The 24,337-nt window shown below is 40.8% G+C and overlaps 1 protein-coding gene and 1 long non-coding RNA gene across 4 annotated transcripts in view; one reads left to right on the top strand and one right to left on the bottom strand.

The window, feature by feature from the left end:
• The window catches only part of LOC124712021, a 144,433-nt gene that overhangs the window by 19,506 nt on the left and 100,590 nt on the right, over positions 1 to 24,337 (top strand). The window contains exon 2 of one of the 3 annotated variants that reach the window (XR_007005558.1): positions 3,214 to 3,315. The exons of 1 other annotated variant lie outside the window; for it this stretch is intronic. This is a non-coding gene — a long non-coding RNA (uncharacterized LOC124712021). Of the gene's footprint in view, positions 1 to 3,213; positions 3,320 to 24,337 lie in introns of all 3 variants that reach the window. One more of the 3 variants, XR_007005560.1, reaches the window with a different exon arrangement.
• Positions 1 to 24,337, bottom strand: part of LOC124712020 (LIM domain kinase 1) — a 163,686-nt gene that overhangs the window by 109,788 nt on the left and 29,561 nt on the right. The window contains exon 3 of the mRNA XM_047242311.1: positions 23,556 to 23,670. Within this exon, the coding sequence (XP_047098267.1) occupies positions 23,556 to 23,670 (115 nt within the window). The remainder of the gene's footprint in view (positions 1 to 23,555; positions 23,671 to 24,337) is intronic.

Genomic DNA, 24,337 nt, shown 5'->3' with positions numbered 1-24,337 from the left:
TTAACTATCTGCTGAAAGGATTTTTTGGGGGAGACATTCAGAATAATGTCACATAAATCCCTGTCTCTGGTGACAGTTTTGACAGCAAGATTCTCCCAACCTATACATGGCCAGTTCAACTCACCCCCCACCCCCGTTACAACACCATGATCAGGAAAATGATCAACAATATTCTATAAGTTCTCTACGAGGCATTCTATCACTGCAGCTCCTGATCAACATGGTCTATAAACCATCAGACTACCAGTTTCGACCAACCTTTGATGCTTAACTTCACCCAGATTAATTCACATTTGAGATTCATGACAACCTCCTAGATATTTTTGAGTTCTTTCTTGTAGTAAATATGCTGCCACAATTGGTGACAAACCTATCCATATGGTAAATACAGGGTTATTACAAATGATTGAAGCGATTTCATAGCTCTACAATAACTTTATTATTTGAGATATTTTCACAATGCTTTGCACACACATACAAAAACTCAAAAAGTTTTTTTAGGCATTCACAAATGTTCGATATGTGCCCCTTTAGTGATTCGGCAGACATCAAGCCAATAATCAAGTTCCTCCCACACTCGGCGCAGCATGTCCCCATCAATCAGTTCGAAAGCATCGTTGATGCGAGCTCGCAGTTCTGGCACGTTTCTTGGTAGAGGAGGTTTAAACACTGAATCTTTCACATAACCCCACAGAAAGAAATCGCATGGAGTTAAGTCGGGAGAGCATGGAGGCCATGACATGAATTGCTGATCATGATCTGCACCACGACCGATCCATCGGTTTTCCAATCTCCTGTTTAAGAAATGCCGAACATCATAACGGAAGTGCGGTGGAGCACCATCCTGTTGAAAGATGAAGTCGGCGCTGTCGGTCTCCAGTTGTGGCATGAGCCAATTTTGCAGCATGTCCAGATACATGTGTCCTGTAACGTTTTTTTCGCAGAAGAAAAAGGGGCCGTAAACTTTAAACCGTGAGATTGCATAAAACACGTTAACTTTTGGTGAATTGCGAATTTGCTGCACGAATGCGTGAGGATTCTCTACCGCCCAGATTCGCACATTGTGTCTGGTCACTTCACCATTAAGAAAAAATGTTGCTTCATCACTGAAAACAAGATTCACACTGAACGCATCCTCTTCCATGAGCTGTCGCAACCGCGCCGAAAATTCAAAGCATTTGACTTTGTCATCGGGTGTCAGGGCTTGTAGCAATTGTGAACTGTAAGGCTTCTGCTTTAACCTTTTCCGTAAGATTTTCCAAACCGTCGGCTGTGGTACGTTTAGCTCCCTGCTTGCTTTATTCGTTGACTTCTGCGGGCTACGCGTGAAACTTGCCCGCATGCGTTCAACCGTTTCTTCGCTCACTGCAGGCCGACCCGTTGATTTCCCCTTACAGAGGCATCCAGAAGCTTTAAACTGCGCATACTATCGCCGAATGGAGTTAGCAGTTGGTGGATCTTTGTTGAACTTCGTCCTGAAGTGTCGTTGCACTGTTATGACTGACTGATGTGAGTGCATTTCAAGCATGACATACGTTTTCTCGGCTCCTGTCGCCATTTTGTCTCACTGCGCTCTCGAGCGCTCTGGCGGCAGAAACCTGAAGTGCGGCTTCAGCCGAACAAAACTTTATGAGTTTTTCTACATATCTGTAGTGTGTCGTGACCATATGTCAATGAATGGAGCTACAATGAATTTATGAAATCGCTTCAATCATTTGTAATAGCCCTGTACTCCGCTTCACATTCGAAGAACTTAGTTTTCAAAATGTGCGCATGTGTCACCAAGCCATTGCATGAACTTGTGTGAAAACTGAAGAATTCTGACTGAACAGAATGTGCAGCTTGCTTTGTTTTCTGTTCAAACATGGCATGTAGCTTGCCCCACAAATCACTTGCATACTCGCCTGCCAGTCATGGAAATCCAGTGCATCCCCATAAAATAGACCAGACTTACAGATCCAAAAATTCCAGTAACAAACGTGCTGTAATTTTTCACATATACACACAATACTAACCACAAGTATTGCACAACAAATGCTAACGCATTTCTGGTATTACGAAATGCAAAATTACAGTAGTTAATTTCTTTCTTGAACTACAGACAGGACCCAGAACCTACTGCAGACACTTCAAGAAATAGATGGCATAAAACAAAGCAAATGCACAACAACACACATTTTAGGACAGCAACAAAAGACAGATAAGCTACTGCAGAGAGTAACATAAATATTTCACTTTACCATATTCAACACTTCAACAAAATGGTGGGTGCTTATTCATAACCACAGTGCCTTTCTCTCTCTAACATTATTAAATTTTAAATAACTATGGGTCACCAAATAAAGCAAAGGTTGCCATGGCTAGAAACAGGTCACAAACAATATTTGTCAACATCTTCTAGAAGAAAAGTCTTTGCAATAATTGCAAAGGACCTCAATGGTTACATATGGTAATCAAAAAGTTGCTCTAGGGATAGTTGAGCAACAGCATAGTACTCAAGGCTTGTGATAGAATGTATCACACCATGAAGAGTTACTGTCTTATATAAAGTGACATTTCCCCTGGCTCAGGACAAAGGTTTCATATGGTATTGGTCCTTAACGCCACTTTAGTCAGCATTATTCATGTGTGGAACACCAAATCCAGGCTCTCTTCAGGTGCAGTCATTGAGCAGATCTGCACACTGTACAATCATAACAGAGCTAGGATTGCAGGAAACCACTATAAAATTGGAACAGGGGCGTTTGTAATGCAGCAAATTATTACTAGTTGTCATCTTGCACTGAAAGCATGTCATGGAGCTAGGAGGGAGCACATTTTGGTTCTCTCACTGGTACAGCTGAGGCTGCCAATTGGGCCAAGTAAACTGTGTACTAGCTTAATGCTGCATGCAATACATTACACATGATGATGATGATGTCCCATACTCACATATACACTATAAATTTGAAGAAGTACTATTAAATATTAATTGATTTCTTTCATACCTACATACCAAATTTTGTGGATAGCTAACCATATTGTTAAAATTTCAAACAAATAATTTCAGTACTTTTAGAGACATAAATTTTTCCCTAAAACACACAATAACTGTGCTGGCATTGTGAAACTGAATTAGGGGCTGTAATTATTAATCTATAGTATCAATTGAAACTACAACCAAGAGAACAGATTCACATAATCTAATTTTCTGGAATTTCTTCTTTACCACAGATTTCTGAAGCAATTCGAAGTACTTACGAAAATTATTATTTCATCGTGTTTCGGTTGTGCGAGTGTTTTGGAGAGACAGAGTGAATGGATCGCATATGTTAAGTGAGTATGTTCTATTTTATTGAAACTATGGATATGTACGCGTGAGAGAGTTGCTGCGCAATAGGGGAATTTCCGAGCAAGCTTGTTTTTGAAAAGGCAACCAGAAGGAGCACTGAGTATTAAATTTATTAGTAAATTATTTTGTGGAAAAGAATCTTACTTTGTTTTCATTAAATTTTACTTAGTTACAGAATTACAAGACGTCTAATCCAAATTACTTGTGGTAATTGATTGGCTGACATTAGAAATACCGTGGGTACATAAGTGCTCCAGATTATTTGATTAGCTGCTTAACATACTAGCCAACAGGAATTCAGCATTTCCCATGCTTTTGAGCAGGGCTTTGTGCCTATCTCTAGTCGAGACGTCTTCTGGTAAACACCTATGTTAATCCGTGCTGAACAAATTTGTACCAAAATGAAGAAATTTGCACGTTTGATCAGTTCTCATGTTGTCGATGAAAAATGACTATAGAGTATTGAGACTTTGTGAAAGTTTGAGCTTTGTGAGTGGTTTATTTTAGGAGACATTTGCGTGTGAACATTTCATGTTGTACATGAACTCCACAGGGCAAGTTTCGCGCATGTTACAAGACGTTATGGCAAGCACTTCTTTACAAGAAGCCTATTGAACAACTGAATGTGTTAACCTGCAAGCAGTCGTGGGTCAGTGACTGTTTAGGACATTCAAATTAACAGGTTGGACTAAGTATCTTCTGGATGCCTTTGAGTGTGAACTTTTGACAATCAGTCAGTAACACTGCATAATTGATGTCGGGATATTAAATATGGACTTGATGGCCATTTTCTGTGTTTTAAAGACAGTAAACAACTTAAAGAAAATTTTAGACATTTTTTCAAACAAGTCATGTATGAATACCTAATACTCGATAGTTTCAGCTATAGCCCATGACCTGAAGTTGTGGCCTTTCCACGGCAGGGACTTCATCGAATTTTTGTCAACGCTGCTGTCAAAAGCTAAACCAGTATCTACCATCGCAGAATGCAGGGGCAGACAATCTGAAACCTATCCAGGTGGTGGACAGATTGTTTAAAGGATAGTGAGAGAGCAACTGACCCCACCGCAAGTTCTGTCCATCCCCATGTCTTATGCCTGCTCCTCCACCTCCAAATTTGTCTGTGATGTTAATAAATTTCACTTTTTCAGAAAAGCTTTTCCTGCTGCTGCCAATCTGTATTTTATATCCTCTCCACTTCAGCCATCCATCATAGCTATTTTGCTGTTCAAATAGCAAACCTCAATTACCACTTCTTAGTATCTCATTTTCAAACCAAATTCCCTGGGCACCACCTCAGTTAATTCCATGGTGGTTGGCTCTATAGCATAATTATCTACAGTATTGAGACACACAAGCTACCTCACCTCGAGAAAGGCCACAGCTCAAGGGGAGAGGGGCATCTTTCAGCTTACGAATTTTAAAATACTGAACTCTTGACATATGAGCCTTTCAGACCATTCACATTAAAGCAACCAGGTAACATTTTCGTAACATGTGAAATGCAGGAAACTCACTGAAAGTTAAAAATTTTAAATGGTGGCTGAAGAGTTGTCTGGATTGTAATATCCACACAACATGGTGGTTGATGAACTCCAAGGTCTTTCCCACACTGCTAGTGAGAGTAATACTATGTCAGCTACTTCAGGATGTACAATCCTCCCCAAGTTTGAGGAAAAGAATTTCAAAATCTTCCTCTTTCACTCTCAAAATTGAACTTATTTAGGAGGATTCCATTAGTATTTCCACTGATGTGCTGCAACATGCTTAAATAGATTTTATAATGACCTCATGATGTACAAAATGTCACATCCAATAACAACTGCAGCTCCTGCAATTGAGAAAGGACAGGTGTAAACTTCAACACTGGCAGAACAGTAGTCAAAACTGGCCCTCTGAGCAATCATTCAATGTTGATGGAAAGTTCAATTCTGGCAAACAGTAAAAGTTAATTGGGCAAAAAGCTTCATCATAGTTTGAGCAATGTCTGTTGGTCTGGCGAATAACATTCCTCATTACAGAAGTAATGAAATGATCCTGATATCTCAAATACAACAATTTATGGAGTTCAAGACTGTTTCAAAAACAACCACTACATCTTTCTCATAAAACAATGACATTCTGCCATAGGAAGCAAAAAGTCTGCAAGATTCTTAACTGATGGTACACATTTGAACAACTGCAGTGTAATGTGCCTCTCCTCAATTGTCAAGTACCTCTCTTCACTCTGCCGAGTAACAACAGTCTTGTAAGTTGTCCTGAAGACTGGCATTCTGACTGCCGTGTATGAGAATCAAGCCTTGAGACTCTACTAGGCCTGCTACAGGAATAACATGTACACCATATCATCTTCAAGAAAATAACAGAAATTTATTTCATTGTAGAATGCGGAACACAGAACTCACAAGGATGAACGGTAAATATCTGGCTCACGAGACCAAGAATGGGAGAACGGATCAACTGTGCTTGAGTGAGCTCTTTGTTTGCTTGCATTTACTAGGTGCGTTCTACATAGGAACCCATAAAACACTAAATGTAAAAGACACAGAATAAACCACACACAAAAAGAACCAAAACAAGGAATAAAAGCTCAACGCATCGTGAGAACAAAACACAGTGCCCCCAGTGGAATGCGCAGAATTACAAAGCACACGCGCAAAAACTGACAACTGCACTCAGGCTGACACTCGCACACTACCACAACACACACCAGATGATAGCTGCAGTTGCAACAACAGCCTTTTGGCAGGGGCAGAGCACCATCTAGAAAGCACACTAGGAGTGCACATGACAGCCAGATCTCATGGTGTAGTGTGGTCAAAAGCTGCTGGCAAAGGCGGTGCAGTTGTCCGGGTCGCTTCTGGAGCACAGGTGCACACTGGACAAGACGGCAGAGGGGGCAGTGGTTATGAAGATAATGTTGATAGTGTGGTCTCCCCTGTTGACAAACTGGTGTGGACCAGTGTCGGGCAACTGGAAAGCCATTCTGATGCCATCACTATGTAGCATCACACATGAGCATGAGCTGAGGTCCTTGTGTGCAAACATTGGAATGCTACTGTGTCTCTATGGCTGTGGGGTGCTTATCTTCTCCATGTGCTCTCTGGGCTACCCAAAGAGCATGATGGGTTGATCTCATTGCAGGATGGGTTCTACAAAATTGCAGGATAGTCTCAGTGTTTCCTCCTACTAGCTCTGCTGAGGAACCACCCAGGTCTGGTCTGTAGGTGTTGTGAAGCCAGAGGACGACTACTGGCAGAGCCTAAGTCCATCTGGCTGTAGTGCACATCAGGCCACATTTAGGGGGTGGTGCTATCTTCAACATTCCTTTGCTGACCGGGTGGTAGTTGCTCATCCAATGGTGCTCAAATTGCTAAGAGCTGCCAGTTCTGTGAACAACTGACTCAAATTGTCTGCCTGTATCGGTTGTGAAATGAAGAGGATAACCAAACCGAGATATCTGATGCGTTACAAGACCTGTGCCAAGGTTTCAGCTGAGATATTGCCAACTGGAATTGCTTCAGGCCAACAAGGGAATCTGCTGACAATAATGAGGTGGTAACACTGACCGTTCGAGGGTGGCAGTGGCTCGAAGACATCAACATGGACAGTGTAAAGCGCACCGTGATGTCTGGGAAATTACTTACTGGCAAATGAATGTGCCTGCTAACCTTGCTGCACTGGCACTGTAGACAGCACTTAATTCACTCTCTGCAATCCTCCTCCTCCCGTCGCCGTATGAAGTTAGCTAGAACTACACCGAGTGTAGACCTCTTACCTGGGTGACTCAGGTTGTGCACGGATTCAAACGCTTCCCAACAGAAGTTCAATGGCAGGTACAGATGTGACTTGGCTGTGCACACATCGCAATACAGTTTTTCACCAGTGCCAGAAATGTTCATAAGTTGTGGTTGTAATGATGACCCCATGTCTCAGCAAGTCTTGAAGCTCTTGATCCAACCTCTATGCTTCTGTGAGTGCCGTGTAGTCCATTTTTGAGATGGTTCCGATGCAAGAGAGGCAGTCCATCATGATGTTGTCCATACCCGAGATGTGTTGGATGTCCGTGGTAAATTGGGCTGCTACAGCAGCTGACTTTGTTGTCTCAGCAAACAGCTCAGGTTATTTTGCCGGAAGGCAAATGTCTGTGGTTTGTGGTCAGTAAATATTGTGAAGGCAGAAGCTTGGACATGAGAGTGGAATTAACTGATGGCTCTGTACATCACCAATAATTCTCTGTGATACATGCTCATTTCTTCTGTGAGGTGGTCAGCTTTTTAGAAAGAAAGCTAGCGGCTGCCAGATCTTGTTAAGATATTGTTGAAGCAAACCGCCTATTGCCATCTAACTTGCATATACTGCTACAGCCAACAGTGCATTCGGCTCAGGGTGTGCCAAAAATGCCGTATTCGCTATCGCTTGTTTAGACTTCTCAAAAGTCACGTTCATATAATCAGTCCAGGTAATAACTAAGTTGCCTTTAGCCTTTGGGCTCACCAGAGCAGCTGTCAGCAGCTCTTTAACTTCATCTGCATGCAGCAGGTACCACTGATAAAAGTTTAACAAGCCTAATAGTGCCTAAATAGTGTCTCAATTCTTTGTATGTGGCTGGCCCTGGCAGCTGGCAGATAGCGTCAACCTTGTCCAGCAATGGTAGCAAGCCTGAGAGGGGTAATGCAGTTGTCTAGAAAGGGGATCTGCAGCTGTCCGAAGACCCACGTTGCTACGTTCAGCACAATTCCATGTTCACTGTGTCATTGGAAAAGCTGAATGAGACGCTGGCAGTGTTCTTTTGGTGAAGTGGAGAATTTTAAGCTGTTGTCCAGGCACGCAAAACAAAATGACAGACCACGCAGCACTGAATCGCCCAACCTTCGTCCCGTCTGTGCAGCATTCTGGAGGCCGAAAGTCATGAACTTGCCCTCAAAAAAGCCGAATGGCTCAATAATGGCTGGCTCAAGATGTCCGAGTGTGCCACTGGAAACTGTGTGTAGGCCCTGGTGCAATCTAATTCACTGTATACAGCACCGCTCAATACATAGTTGTAGTCATGGAGCAGAGGTACCAAGTATCTGTCTGGAATCGTGTGGGTGTTCAAAGCCCTGTAGTCTCCACAAGGTCGCTACATACCACACTTCTTAGAAATGCGGTGCATGGGTGGAGACCAGGGGCTATCAGACAAATGCACAATGCCGTATTTGATCATACACTCCTGGAAATTGAAATAAGAACACCGTGAATTCATTGTCCCAGGAAGGGGAAACTTTATTGACACATTCCTGGGGTCAGACACATCACATGATCACACTGACAGAACCACAGGCACATAGACACAGGCAACAGAGCATGCACAATGTCGGCACTAGTACAGTGTATATCCACCTTTCGCAGCAATGCAGGCTGCTATTCTCCCATGGAGACGATCGTAGAGATGCTGGATGTAGTCCTGTGGAACGGCTTGCCATGCCATTTCCACCTGGCGCCTCAGTTGGACCAGCGTTCGTGCTGGACGTGCAGACCGCGTGAGACGACGCTTCATCCAGTCCCAAACATGCTCAATGGGGGACAGATCCGGAGATCTTGCTGACCAGGGTAGTTGACTTACACCTTCTAGAGCACGTTGGGTGGCACGGGATACATGCGGACGTGCATTGTCCTGTTGGAACAGCAAGTTCCCTTGCCGGTCTAGGAATGGTAGAACGATGGGTTCGATGACGGTTTGGATGTACCGTGCACTATTCAGTGTCCCCTCGACGATCACCAGTGGTGTACGGCCAGTGTAGGAGATCGCTCCCCACACCATGATGCCGGGTGTTGGCCCTGTGTGCCTCGGTCGTATGCAGTCCTGATTGTGGCGCTCACCTGCACGGCGCCAAACACGCATACGACCATCATTGGCACCAAGGCAGAAGCGACTCTCATCGCTGAAGACAACACGTCTCCATTCGTCCCTCCATTCACGCCTGTCGCGACACCACTGGAGGCGGGCTGCACGATGTTGGGGCGTGAGCGGAAGACGGCCTAACGGTGTGCGGGACCGTAGCCCAGCTTCATGGAGACGGTTGCGAATGGTCCTCGCCGATACCCCAGGAGCAACAGTGTCCCTAATTTGCTGGGAAGTGGCGGTGCGGTCCCCTACGGCACTGCGTAGGATCCTACGGTCTTGGCGTGCATCCGTGCGTCGCTGCGGTCCGGTCCCAGGTCGACGGGCACGTGCACCTTCCGCCGACCACTGGCGACAACATCGATGTACTGTGGAGACCTCACGCCCCACGTGTTGAGCAATTCGGCGGTACGTCCACCCGGCCTCCCGCATGCCCACTATACGCCCTCGCTCAAAGTCCGTCAACTGCACATACGGTTCACGTCCACGCTGTCGCGGCATGCTACCAGTGTTAAAGACTGCGATGGAGCTCCGTATGCCACGGCAAACTGGCTGACACTGACGGCGGTGGTGCACAAATGCTGCGCAGCTAGCGCCATTCGACGGCCAACACCGCGGTTCCTGGTGTGTCCGCTGTGCCGTGCGTGTGATCATCGCTTGTACAGCCCTCTCGCAGTGTCCGGAGCAAGTATGGTGGGTCTGACACACCGGTGTCAATGTGTTCTTTTTTCCATTTCCAGGAGTGTATTATTGAACTCAGCTTTCACTATCTTCAACTGATGCACCACTAGTCTTCAATGTCGACAGGAGATTGGTGGTCCCACCATTGTCTTGATGTGATGAACAGTATTGTGTCGGTTGTCTTTCAGTATGCCTGGTAGCTTCGTCAACACCAGAAAGTCTTCTCAGTAACACAACATGTTCGTCAACCACTGTTGTTATTGGCCGGGCAAATTGGATGGGTTTCTTACTGGAAGCCTGCAGCCATCAGCCCACTCATCTGGTCTACAATGCAGGCATTGGATACGTCTCACAAAAGATTATATTACACCAAGAAATCCACACCTATAAACAGTTCACCCACATCTGCCACAGGGAAATTCCATAGGAAGATGTGGCAGAGACCAAAATCCAGTCTATTCTGTGCAGACCATACGTGGAAATAGGCAAGTTATTTGTGGCCACCAGGCAAAATGTTGTATGCGATCAGCACTGATGTAGCAACTTGCATGGGTGGATGCATAAATCAGAGCCAGTGTCTATCAGACATTTACAGCCAGTGCATCGGTCACTGATGAATAGCTGCTGTGTCATTGGACAGGAATCTAAAAGAGCACCTACAGTCGATTGCCTCTGGCATTTAGATATATGCACGGCTTGGTGCAGCAACACATACATTCGCCAAAAAGCCACTGGTATCAGATGTCCTTCTGCACCTCAGGTGTCAGTGCAGGTGAACTAAATGTGGCTTTGCTGCAAGAGCACATTCTATCCCTCTGCCAGCTGCAATAGCCGACGCTGCAACATGATACCAGCTGCATTAACTCTTACGTCAGCTGATAGACTCACCCCACTAATGCCTCGTACTTGGCACGTGCTACAATGGTGGTTGTATTCACGCACTGCACAGTTGATACCATAATGTCCACAGGCGATATGGCATCCAGTACTTTGTTGGCCAATTCTACCATGACATCTAGTGACATCTGTGACTGCATCACAATAATTGCCTTGATAGAGGGAGGCAAGTGACCACCAGATCGTACACAACAGCTGATCGTATGCGGTACCAGCGTAGATTTTTCTTCTAAGATGCTGCAGGTACTGTGATGCTCTTCAGTCGCAGATATCCTCTGGGGTCCATACCAGTCTAACACACTCCACTTGATATCCGGAAACACTGTGGACCAGTTCCGACTTCAACATGTTGTATGCATTCCTTTAAGGTGGTGGAACAGTGATGTCCCAAACTTCTGCCATGTACTGGTTCACCACCAATGCAAATTTAGAAGCATCTACACTCACATCAGAATAGAAAAAAATTGCCTCTACCTGGGCAAACCACACGGCGGGGTTGTTCAGCCAGAACAGCGGTAGCCACAAGGCTAGTCTGGACACAATCATGTTCACAGTCTCAAGACTTTCATCCATTGTGTTGTTTACTTGTGTTATAAACATGCAGGCACCATATCATGTTGGGGTCACTGGTTTGGCAGCTGTGTATTAACATCAGGCCTTGAGACTCCACTATGCCTGCTATAGGAATAACACACAGAATGCTAAACACAGAGCTCATGAGGATGACAGCTGTATATCAGGCTCATGATATCAGAAACACAAGAATACATCTACTGCGTCTGAGCATTCTACATAGGAACCCGTATAAGACTGAGGGTAAAAACGCAGAATAAACAAACTACAAAAAGCTCTGCAAATCGCAAGAACAAAGTACAGCGCCCCTAGCGGAATTGGCCAGATTGTGGCTGTGGTCGCTATAGCACGAATCCATCAGCAATGTATTGGACTGTCCTGGTGACATGATTCATCAATTCCTGAACACTATCCACTTTGAAACACAGTCAGCTGACAGCACAGTCTCTCACTTTACCTTGCTGAGCACCCATATTGGTAACTTTCTTTAAGACGTTGGTGATCACTGGAGTGGAAATAATCAACTGTTTCCCACAGAGCAGTGTGTGAGTAGGATGGAGGACATAGAAGTCATTGGCAGAGAGAGGCTATGTAGCAATGCTGAAAAGTTTGCTCTGACCCACCAGAAGAAGAACTAAATTCTCTGTTACAAAGGATTCAACAACTCGACCCAGGAATAGTAGAGAGCAGGATGTTGCCACGAAGAGGCGAGGAGTGGTGTACCTCGTCTACAAAGATAGTTACTAATACCATATTTTTCTTTTTGGTGAAGTATTTTCTCTGTATGCTACTATCCCTTGGAATGGAGGCACTAGATAATTTAAAATATGTTTTTAGTAAATACAAGCCCAAAGATCTGCCCTACAGTACCATTTTCCTTTTCTTTAGATGTAGCCACAACCCATACATGCTCCAATATGAAATGAGAGTGATCTTATAAGTGAGGTTTGAATTTTCTTTACACCTATCATTCTGCAAAAGAAGTTACATTGGGACAAAGCTGTTGGAGGAGATTGCTGGTTGTGTCTGGCAGATTTCAATCTCATATCGTCTTTACTATCATCTTCAAAGCAATATTGAAATTACTGCATCGAACAACATGTAAAATAAGAGAAATGCAACCACTTACCTATAGCAGTCTGGTGTGTAGAGTACAAGCACACTGAACAGCAAACACTATTCACACTAGCTTTCAAGCTCTTGCTCTCTTTCTACTGTGAAGTACACACATTTGCACACACAACTACACAGACACCCAAATGTATATTCCTGTGACCACAATGAGTTGCAAGTTTAATGGTTTCTGAGCTACAATTTTTTTTTTTTCCTTCTCTGCCCGATATAGGATATTCTACTTGTGACATATCTCCTGAATTTTCTTTATCTCAATAAATACTTGACATTCATGGAACCAAGCAGCATGGTTGCCTTTCTAGTTTCCTCAAATTAGAGGAACTGACACCTTTTCAAAACTCCAATCCTACCTGTTAACAATCAAGACCACATTCTTAAACACCTTAAAGGTCAATCCAAATGAAGTGGTCCAATAAAAACTAAGTTGGTTGTTTAACCATTTTTAAATGTTTTAATTTTTTGTGTGATTACCCTATAATTCAGAAGTTCAAAACAGTTTTTTTTTTTTTTTTAATTTTACCTTTCACCTTTACTGAATGGCAGCCATTTTTGTTTGTAAGTGCGCCACAATGTTTCAGTTTAGAGACGTTAGCAAAAATATGAATATCTCTGCACTGGGTTAAGTTACAACATTGCAATTGACATGACTGTTTTTTCTAAGTGTCCTCTACAACAATATCTATTACATAAAATACCCTAAATTCAAAAATAACCAGTCAAAATTACCTCCAAAGTTTGGTATCCAAATTTCCAAAAATCCACTTTTTAGGCCCAAAAATAACAAACAAGGAGTGATTTATGAGAGTACTTTTTTCCTATAGTTAGATCTCTGAGCACTATGGCACTTAACATCTGAGGTCATCAGTCCCCTAGAACTTGGAACTGCTTAAACCTAACTAACCTAAGGACATCACACACATCCATGCCCGAGGCAGGATTCGAACCTGCGACTGTAGCAGTCGCGCGGTTCCAGACTATAGCGCCTAGAACCGCTTGGCCATCCCGGCCGGTCAATACTGATATCTGACTGTGAACAAAGATACAAATTTTTGAAAATGAGGATATAATTCACATTACTCTACAACTAATCTTATGGATGTTGCCTATTCATGTGTGATATTGGCAGGATATAATCAATTATTATTGAAGTACGGTACTGAATTATATACAAGGAGTGGAAAAACTGACATTAACATTTATATTATTTTGACATACTTAAAATAAATATTTTCAATCATCATCCTTAGAGATGTGACTGTTCCTAAACCTGGTGGTGAATGTTAAGGACACTTATTTCTTCAAATAGCTTCTGTGATATAAAATAAGACCTCCCAGTTACTGTGGTACGTTCAAGCACAAAGCTTCCTTAAAACATTTTTCACTGGTATCCAAACTTTGTCACTAGTAGATTTCTTGAATGATGTTCTTGGCCAGCAGGGTGGTAAAAATGCACAAAAACATCATTTTTTCCAAACTTATTCTTTCAACCTCTGCAAGCCACCACTGTCCATCATACACACATACCACTATGTCATTCAACATTAAAGACAGAGATGTAATTTTACTGACACAATGATCCTCATAAATTTCAGTTTCTGGTGTTACAAAGCATCAAACTAAGTGTTCTACAATGCCAAGGAATTTGTGGAAATGCCTTGTTCCTTTTATTGCTATACAGTCTTCAAATCTGGTTGTTGTTTTCATATGCAGAACCACTTCTTTCTTGATCATAAAATAGGTATGCCTTTAATATTATCCTTGCAAAATACATACATGTCATGTACTGTGAGAATTTGGTCTGTGGTTGGTCTTTGTAGGCCGGCTTTACTTACTTCACATTTTGTTGTACCTCCTACTCCATCACATGCATTTTTACCGTGGCAAGATACAAAAAAGTGCTATTCAGCCTCCAACCCAAGTCTACTTTGCGGTTGCACAAATTTCAAAAATTCTTTTTGTTTTATACTGACTACCACTTCCATCTGAAAATTATATCATCTTCTCAACCTTGGGAAAATTTTCTTTTATGTAATTTATTACATACTTTTGAAACACATGTACCGCCAAAGTGTTGTGCTCCAAGTAGTCGCATGGAGTGCAAATTGAAGAACTGCAAACTTCGTCTCTCTCATTTTTAAAGTAGAGAATAAATGGATGCACTGTTGCCTGGTCATTGGCCCAGTGGTACCCTTGTATTGCATCCTGAATCACAAATGTAAAATTTTCTGCAAAATCAGCCAGCACTATGCATTCAGTTTCATGAAGTTATGCTTTTTTGTCCTTCAAAAACTTACTTTGGATTTTAGAAACGTAGTGGTGACTTGAGTTTTTGTAAGTTATCAACTGAAGATTCCAAGTACTCTTCCAAGGTTTTACCACTGTTGTTATTTCTGCCCTGTCAGTTGTGAACCACTGTTGTGAAGGTAATACTGTCTGTAATTTCCTCATCATATTCATGAAACAATTCAATAACGGTCTCCTTACCAGGGCATTTATTGCACAAACTCATCATGCAGTCATAACTGTTAGTGTCACAGACTACTAAATCTAGTAAATCTTTGTAGTTAAGATCACCGAGTTTTGCACCCACAATCATCAGTTTGACATCTTGATGATATAGACAAACACATACAAAGTGTGTCCCTGAGGATCCAGGAAAAATTCACCATACAGAGCAGAAGTCACAACCTTCCAACTCTGCATTCAAGATGAGAATTTTTGAAAGCTACATAAAGTTCATTTAAATTTGACAGCACTAGTCATTCCTGCTTTGTTACTTCAACTCCAGCGATAACAACTCTTTTGCTATCTTTGCATCCTGGGCACATTCTACTGTTTTCAATCATCTTCAAAAAACTGCTGGATCTTTTTAATTGTTTCTTCACTTATACCGACTCCTTTCTTCTTTCCTAAAACTAGAAGAAAGCCTTGCTCTTTCACTAATTTTCGGGTTACTTTTAATCACATGATGAGAAACATTGAATTCATGAACTATTTTTCCTCTTGACCACGAGTCAGGGAGCAAACTTAAAATTTTAACTTTTTCCTCTTTAGATGTCACTGAACATTTAATTTTTAATTTCTCGATTAAGCTCAAATATTCAGTGTCAGATGATGCAGATGGTAGATTTTCTTCTTCTTTAGAAATAATGTTGGTATCTGTATTATTAAAGCATGATTCCAAGTCTTTTAATTTTAGAATGAGATTTTCACTCTGCAGCGGAGTGTGCGCTGATATGAAACTTCCTGGCAGATTAAAACTGTGTGCTGGACCAAGACTCGAGCTCGGGACCTTTGCCACTCGCAGGCAAGTGCGCTACCAACTGAGCTACCCAAGCACAACTCACACCCCCGTCCTCACAGCTTTACTTTTGCCAGTACCTCGTCTCCGAGTTCGAGTCTCGGTCTGGCACACAGTTTTAATCTGCCAGAAAGTTTCATATCAGCGCACACTCCGCTGCAGAGTGAAAATCTCATTCTGGAAACATCCCCCAGGCTGTGGCTAAGCCATGTCTCCACAATATCCTTTCTTTCAGGAGTGCTAGTTCTGCAAGGTTCGCACAAGAGCTTCTGTAAAGTTTGGAAGGTAGGAGATGAGGTACTGGCAGAAGTAAAGCTTTGAGGATGGGGCATGAGTTGTGCTTGGGTAGCTCAGTTGGTAGAGCACTTGCCCGCGAAAGGCAAATGTCCCAAGTTCGAGTCTCAGTCCGGCACACAGTTTTAATCTGCCAGGAAGTTTCTTTTAATTTTGTCGGAAATTTGTTGTACCTTATTTTCAATAGCTGATTTTCTTTTTCTGCTACTTAATTTTATTATTTTCAAAGCAAGAGATACATCTAACTTAGAACAAGCAAAATCCAATATGTTAACAGCTTCCTCACTAGGAATATAAATATCATTAACAAAGTTACATGATTCTGGTTCTGGATTGAGTAACAATTTAGGCACAGGGAATTTCCAGGAATCACATTACGTATCACTTTGGAAGCTGTTTCACTCTCACATAACAAGGACAAATGATCAAGTTTTATTTCCCTCAAACCTTTAGTAATAGGCTTTTTAGGAACTTTAAGTGAATCACAGCACTTTCTTCCAAAAATGTGGTTGTACTTCAGAATATATTTCTTCTGATGATACTCACACTGATGTTACAGAAGAACTTGCTCGGAATGTAAACAAAGTTGTCTAACTTCATCAAAATCATTGACATTTTTCAAGTTTTTTGAAACCAAACTGTAAATTGTTTTGTGACACTTCACTTGCTATCTGTCCAACAGAGCACTGTTCGCCCATGTTATTGCATCCAGTTAATCTCTCAAAATTAATAACAAATTACACACAGAACAAAGCACATAACACATTCTACACTCTCTAAGTATGTACTTCCACACAGAGGTCAAGAACGGAGTGCCTGCAACAATGCCTACGGACTGGCTACAACAATGCCACACCCAGCAATACTGTACTCATTTATTGACAATAAACCTAAACTTAAATGGGCACTCTTACTATCATAGAACAAAAGCTAACAATAAACCTAAACTTAAATGGGCACTTTTATTACCATAGAACAATAGCTAAAGCTCCTATTGTTTAATATTGCATTATTAAAAATAAATAAACTAAATTAATATTGGGTGATAGTGTTAACTAAATATATGTCAATTAAATTTTATTACAATGAAGCAATAAACCATTTAAATAGGCAACAGGCATAAGATCAGTTGTAGACTAATGTCAATTATTTCCTCATTTTCAAAAATTTGTATCTTTGTTCACAGTCAGATATCAATGTTGAAATTTTCCAGTACGTTGTTATCATATAGGTGTACAAACTGTGCAAAAATCATATTTTTATATTCAGTCCCACCTAAGATAACTAATCCCAAACTTAACAAAAAATGAAAATTTTCAAATTTCAAAAATTCATAAAAAATTAAGGAAACATTTGTAATAGTTCTTGTTCCATATGAGGCTAGTAGTGTATGATATCTAACTAAAGCAAAAAAAAAAAAAAAAATAGACTAATAAATCACTCCTTGTTTGTTATTTTCGGGCCTAAAAAGTGGATTTTTGAAAATTTGGATACCAAACTTTGGAGGCAATTTTGACTGGTTATTTTTGAATTTAGGGTATTTTGTGTAATAGACAATATTGTAGAGGACACTTCTCTAAAAAACAATCATGTCAATTGCAATGTTGTAACTTAAACCAGTGCAGAAACATTCAAATTTTCGCTAATGTCTCCAGACTGAAAAATCATTGTGTGCCTACAAATAAAAATGACCACCATTCAGTAAAGGTGCAAGATAAATTATTTTAAAAAACTGTTTTGAACTTCTCAAATATAGGGCAATCACAAAAAAAATATTTAATATATTAAAAATGGTCAAGCAACCATCACTGGACCACTTCATATGGATTGCCCTTAAGTATCCTATTAATCTTTTGTACATATAGGATCTACATGAGTGTTCAGCTAATTTATAAACAATTACATGAATAATTTATTATGAAAAGGATAGATTACCACTCACCATAGAGCAATGTTGAGTCACAGACAGGCACAACAGAAAGACTATCAAACATGTAAGCTTTCGGCCAGAAGGCCTTCTTCCAGAATAGGAAACATACTCCCACGCATACGACCACTATCTCTTTGTGTGTGTGTGTGTGTGTGTGTGTGTGTGTGTGTGTGTGAGAGCTGCATTTGTGTGAATGTATTTCGGAAGAGGACTTTCTGGCCATAATCTTACAAATTTGGTAGTATTTTTATTGCTCCTGTCTGCGACTTAACATCGCTATACGGTGAGTAGCAATCTATCCTTTTCATAACATAGCCGTGCCCGCCTCAATAGCTGAATGGTCAGCACGGAAGACTGCCAGGCAAAAGGGGCCCGGGTTCAATTCCTGGCTAGGTTGGAGATTTTCTCCACTCAGGGTCTGGTTGTTGTGTTGTCTTCATCATCATATCATCCCATCAACACGTCAGTCGCCGAAGTGGCGTCACATAAAAAGACTTGCACCAAGTGGCTGGTCTACCTGACAAGAGGACCTAGCAGCACGACATTTCATAATATAGCCATTATTCCTTCCTGAATTTTTCATTGTTACATTAAAGAATTTATACTCCTAAAAAAATGGAAACTCCAGTTTGGGGTTCAAGTTCGAGCTGCAGGAGATGCCGGTCACGTGTGAATGACAGAGAGAGAGAGAGAGAGAGAGAGAGAGAGAGAGAGAGAGAGAGAGAGTGTGTTTGTGTGTGTGTGTGTGTGTGTCCTTCTGAAGCAGGCTTTGGCCAAAAGCTAATGTGTGTGTTTTCATTGTGCCTGTCTACAACTTAACATGTCATCCCTACGATGAGTAGCAATCTATGTTCTCCTTGTATCATCAAATTATTGATGTCTTTGAATCAAATTGGTTACTTTAATTTCCTTCACTACTATAAGCCTGAATTCAGAGTTAACCCTAAAGCTAAGTCAAATACAACACCAACAAATAAAGTGATTTGTCTTATGGTGGTGGTGGTGGTGGTGGTGGTGGCGGCAGCACCACCCTTACATTTTCTTCTAACTGAGCTGATAAATTGTCTAATACCCCGCTTGTTCAATTGCAGACCAGGAAAAGTCCAAGGTCTGATAAGGAAATGAAATGGGACTACTCATCCAATGACAAAGGAGAGCTGTACTAATATGTTAATTACAGAAATAATATCTAAAGGGCAAGTTTTTTTTTCCCTTGTATGTCACCATCATTATTGATGCCAGTATTATCACTGAGTTACTTCACACCTGACTGAACCCTTACCTATCTAGGGCCAAAGCTTTCTTAGAACTTTTGGGCAGATCTGTCAGCAGTACTTTACTTTTGAATTCACAGAATGTTTCCAACATCATTCTCCCTATGTTGCTTTTGGTTTCACTTAGGTTTTGTTTGTAGACAAGGCATTATCATTCTGTTTTTGTAGAAACAATGGAAAATACAGGATGGAGTAACATCAATATTATGAAAGGGATAGTTACCCACCATATAGACGAGACATTGAATCACAGACAGTCGAGACACTTCGTCACAGTCACAAAACACACACACACACACACACACACACACACACACACACACCACACACACACACACACACACTAAAAGCACAACTCATAACACGACCACCCAAGTGGCCACAGAGTGTGTTCATGTGTGTGTGTGTGTGTGTGTGTGGGGGGGGCACATTTATTTTCTACTTTAGAAGCAATCTGTCCTTTTAATAATACTGTTGTTAATTTCGAGAAACTTTTGACATGGCTACTGAACCATGGTGGGTTTGTCACATTACCTACCACATTCCTTGCCGTGTCTAAAGAGAACTGTACAAAACTATTGTGAATTTAATCCATTGATACCTCTTTATAACGTTCCTCCATATAACGTTTTCCTCTATGCTACGTCAGGGTTCCCCCAGTCCCGACTAAAAGCCCATACAAACGATGTTAAATTTTCCTCTTTACTGTGTTTCCTCTATATTACAATTTCCTCCATGTAATGCTCATATTTTTGGAACCCTGGTCAATTATTTACCTCTTTATAACGTTTAAGTGACTGGATGTAGACGCATCGTTTTCCATTCTGTGGATTCACATTTCGCACCGGTTCGGAAAGGCCGCGCTTAGCATGTTTCATATGTCAGCGGCAGAACCCAGTCACATGACATGTGATGCCCATTCTGCTTGCGATCTTTTTGATGCCACTTCAGTCAATGCTTTGTATTCTTAGTGTGTTGTGTGAGCTGAGCAGCAAACAGTTCGTATGTCTAGTGAGAGTGTGTTTTCGATATAACGTTGTTTTAAGCTGTCATCAGTGGACATGAGTGAAAAGCGGAAGAACATTTCTCTGGAAGAGAAGGTTTCTGTTATTAAAAAAGTGGAGGCATCTCCTGGTGTGAGTCGCGTTTAGCTAGTGAAGCAATTTGAACTGGCCCCCTCAACACTATTATGAAAAACAGATAGTCGATAATGGAAGGGTTTGAGAATTGTGGAAATGCGAAACCATCGACTTATGACAAAATGGAGGAAATTTTATTAACTTTGTTACAGCAAGCACTTGCTGCAAACATTCCTATAAATGGAACTATTTTGAAGGAGAAGGTGCTTCAAATATCACTGCAGTTAGGAATGGAAAATTTTAAGGCGTCCAATTGATGGAGTGATAAATTTCGACAGTGTCATGGTTTTGTATACAAAGTGGAATGTGGAGAAAGCAAAAGTGTGGACGAACCAACTGTAGCTCAGTGGATGCAGACTCTCCCTAATCTTGATACATGGCTACAAATTGCGTGACATTTATAACGCTGACGAAACTGGTATGTTTTTCAATTTAATGCTGGATAAGACATTTACTTTTTGTGGGGAAAATTGCCATGGCGGTAAGAAGAGCAAGGAACGTATTACCGTTTTGTTGTGTACAAATGCCGATGGCAGTGAAAAACAAACTTTTGGTTATCAGGAAGCCAAAAAATCCAAGGTGCTTCAAAAACATTTCCACGTTTCCGTGCAAATATACAAACAATGCCAAGGCATGGATGATGAGTGATATATTTTAACGTTTTCTCAGAGAATTTGATGCCAAAATGGGGAGTGCTGCAAGAAAAGTGCTGCTGTTTGTGGATAGATGTACGGCACATCCACCAGACAAACCCTTTCTGAGAAATGTGAAAGTGATTTTCCTGCCACCCAACTGCACCAGCCATCTGCAACCTTTGGACATGGGACTAATACACGCCCTTAAGGTTAAATATAGGACACCCCTTGAAAAAAAAATACCTTGAATTTGATGGACCAAAGAAAACCGGGAAGCCAGCAGAGGATCACAACTGAAGCTGAATATTTTACGGGCAATGAATTTAATTATGTTCTCGCGGAGGGAAGTCAGTGCTGAAACTCTTAAAAACTGTTTCACAAAAGCAGGATTCTGTGAGAATGAGAGCTCCTGTGGAAGATGTTGCAAGTGATTTGCAAGAATTTCAGGAATTAATAGGCAGTGATTCTGTCACTTTTGAGGACTTTGTGGCTGTGAATGACAATGTGGCAACCACAGGAGTACAAAGTACTGAGGAGCTGACTGCAGAGAGAAGCTTGGAGAATAATAGCAGTCGTGAAAGTGACAGTGACAAAGAAGATGACCCTGTGCCCTCATATACTAACACAGCTGAAGCCTTTGAAACATTCAGGACATACATGATGGCCCATAGACGTGAGGACAGAACAGTAGTTCAACTTGCTCATTTGGAGCAAGAAATGATTGCCATAGAGTCTAGGAGAAATAGAAAACAAACATGCTTGCTTGAATATTTTAAAAACTCATAGGTATGTGATTTTCAGATTGCATAGGTTCCTAGAGTTTTGTGCAAATTTAAGTTCTATTTCATAATTTAATTATTAAAGTAATTTTTTGCAACTAATTCTTTTTTAATCTGTACCATTTACTGTGTTTTTATGTTATATGTTCAGTATATCATAAACAAAATTTGGCTCATATTCTATAACTGGGTCAACTGAAGAACGGGATACCACCTGTCAGCTTTGGACAATGATGTCATATCTTAAGAATCTGTTATAACTTTTTACAGTACAAACTGATCCATTTACTTTCACCCATCCACCCACTGGGCCCCATGTTTTTATTACAAAAAAACTAATAATTTGATACATTGATCATTTGCAATGAATATCATATTACAGTGTTGTGAAAATTTAAAATGTCATCTATGGCACCATTTGTCAAAGCTGATTAGTGGTATCCCAATCTTCAGTAATGCCCTATAGTTATTATTTGGAAGCCTTCCTCTTTATAGTGTTTTCCTCTATACAGTGTTCAGAATTTGTGGTCCCTTGAAAAACGTTATATAGAGGTTTCACTGTAATGTTGTTAAGTGCTCAGTTAGCTCAGCTGCAATGAACAACAAGACTATTACAAACGTTTTACCATCTATGTACAAGATAAAATTAAAATCTGATGATGCAAGTTTGCCTACTTATACATATATTCAATTCGTGGTTGCAATCTTCCAAATAGGCAGAATACATATAAGACCATTCAAGTCTGTGTGTGTTATTGCCAATTTGATACATTGATCATTTGCAATGAATATCATATTACAGTGTTGTGAAAATTTAAAATGTCATCCATGGCACCATTTGTCAAAGCTGATTAGTGGTATCCCAATCTTCAGTAATGCCCTATAGTTATTATTTGGAAGCCTTCCTCTTTATAGCGTTTTCCTCTATACAGTGTTCAGAATTTGTGGTCCCTTGAAAAACGTTATATAGAGGTTTCACTGTAATGTTGTTAAGTGCTCAGTTAGCTCAGCTGCAATGAACAACAAGATTATTACAAACGTTTTGCCATCTATGTACAAGATAAAATTAAAATCTGATGATGCAAGTTTGCCTACTTATACATATATTCAATTCGTGGTTGCAATCTTCCAAATAGGCAGAATACATATAAGACCATTCAAGTCTGTGTGTGTTATTGCCAACAACACGTATTTACTGTGTAAAGCTGCACAGGAGCTCTGCTGTTTTTGACTTCCAGTGGAGCATATTACGTATACAGCATAAATGCCAAGACTGAGAAACAGATGTACACTAATACACCACATCAGTAGTTTTTCTCTGTAATGAGAGTAGTCTTTTTGTCCAACCCCATCTGCCCATGGCATTATATATTTAGAAGCCCATTCAGTTGTGTGTTTACCTACTTCACAGTATAATTAGTCCAAGAGTGGTTATGGTGCTACCCACAAAACCTATATTTGTACATTTAGATCGGATCCAATTTTGACATGGACACAACTAAAAATACACCTTCATTAAATCTAACTTAAAATTTGATGTTTAAATCTGCAGTTTCTTTTGATAGAGGATATACTGAAAAGTACAGTGTGCCTGGCATTTTATTTATCTAAAGTCTCTAGTGAAAAAACAGGCACAATTGGTACAATGAGTGAATTTCATAGTTAAAATATAGCTAACTGCACTCCTTATATCACTCACTCACCTGTCCACAATCCTGACATGACTCCACATATTTTGCATAGTAGTCATCCTTGCAAAATAGCAGCCCATCTTTCTCAAAATACCAACTGGAGAGTGCTGCATCACATGCTGAACAGCTGTTGATAAAACGAAAAACAATTCAGCAATACATATTGGATATGAATCACAGAATTGTATTATGTTGAAGCCAGGTGATACTAGAGTGAGATATGTTAATTCTCTTCCCCCCCCCCCAAGCGGAGAGGGGAGACTTTTAAATATTATGCAAAGTATTATATGACCTGAGATGGTTATGCAAAAGCCAAGTATAGATACACTGCATCAATGCAGTTGCCTATATGTTACAGTAGTCAGAAAATTCTCAAACACTGTGACAACAGCTAATATTGTCATTTCTATACTTTCATATACACAACAGACTTCAGTTATTCACATCCTTACTATTCCATTCTCTTACATCATTCACATACCTTCCATTACGTCACCTTGCTACATATCCTACCAACTTGCATTTTATACAGTCAGAATGATATCTACTGCTACAATTTGTCCACTGATTCATTGTGTCTTTCCCTGTATCTTCTAGGAATAGGAATTCCCAAGATATTGAGCAACTCTCATACTTGAAAGGCGAAAATGTCGAAAATGCATGTCCCACTTCTATAAATAAACACTAATAATGTGTATATCTTTGTTTCCTTTTTAGCAATTTGATTCTACAGTACTTTAATCTTACCATTGTTTTCAGGTCTACTTTCACACTTCCTCTATTAAATGCTTCCA

Source organism: Schistocerca piceifrons, chromosome 8 (assembly GCF_021461385.2).
Source record: "Schistocerca piceifrons isolate TAMUIC-IGC-003096 chromosome 8, iqSchPice1.1, whole genome shotgun sequence".
Lineage (NCBI taxonomy): Eukaryota > Metazoa > Arthropoda > Insecta > Orthoptera > Acrididae > Schistocerca > Schistocerca piceifrons.
The sequence above is the reverse complement of the archived record's forward strand: the minus strand, read 5'-3'. Positions and strand labels throughout refer to the sequence as shown.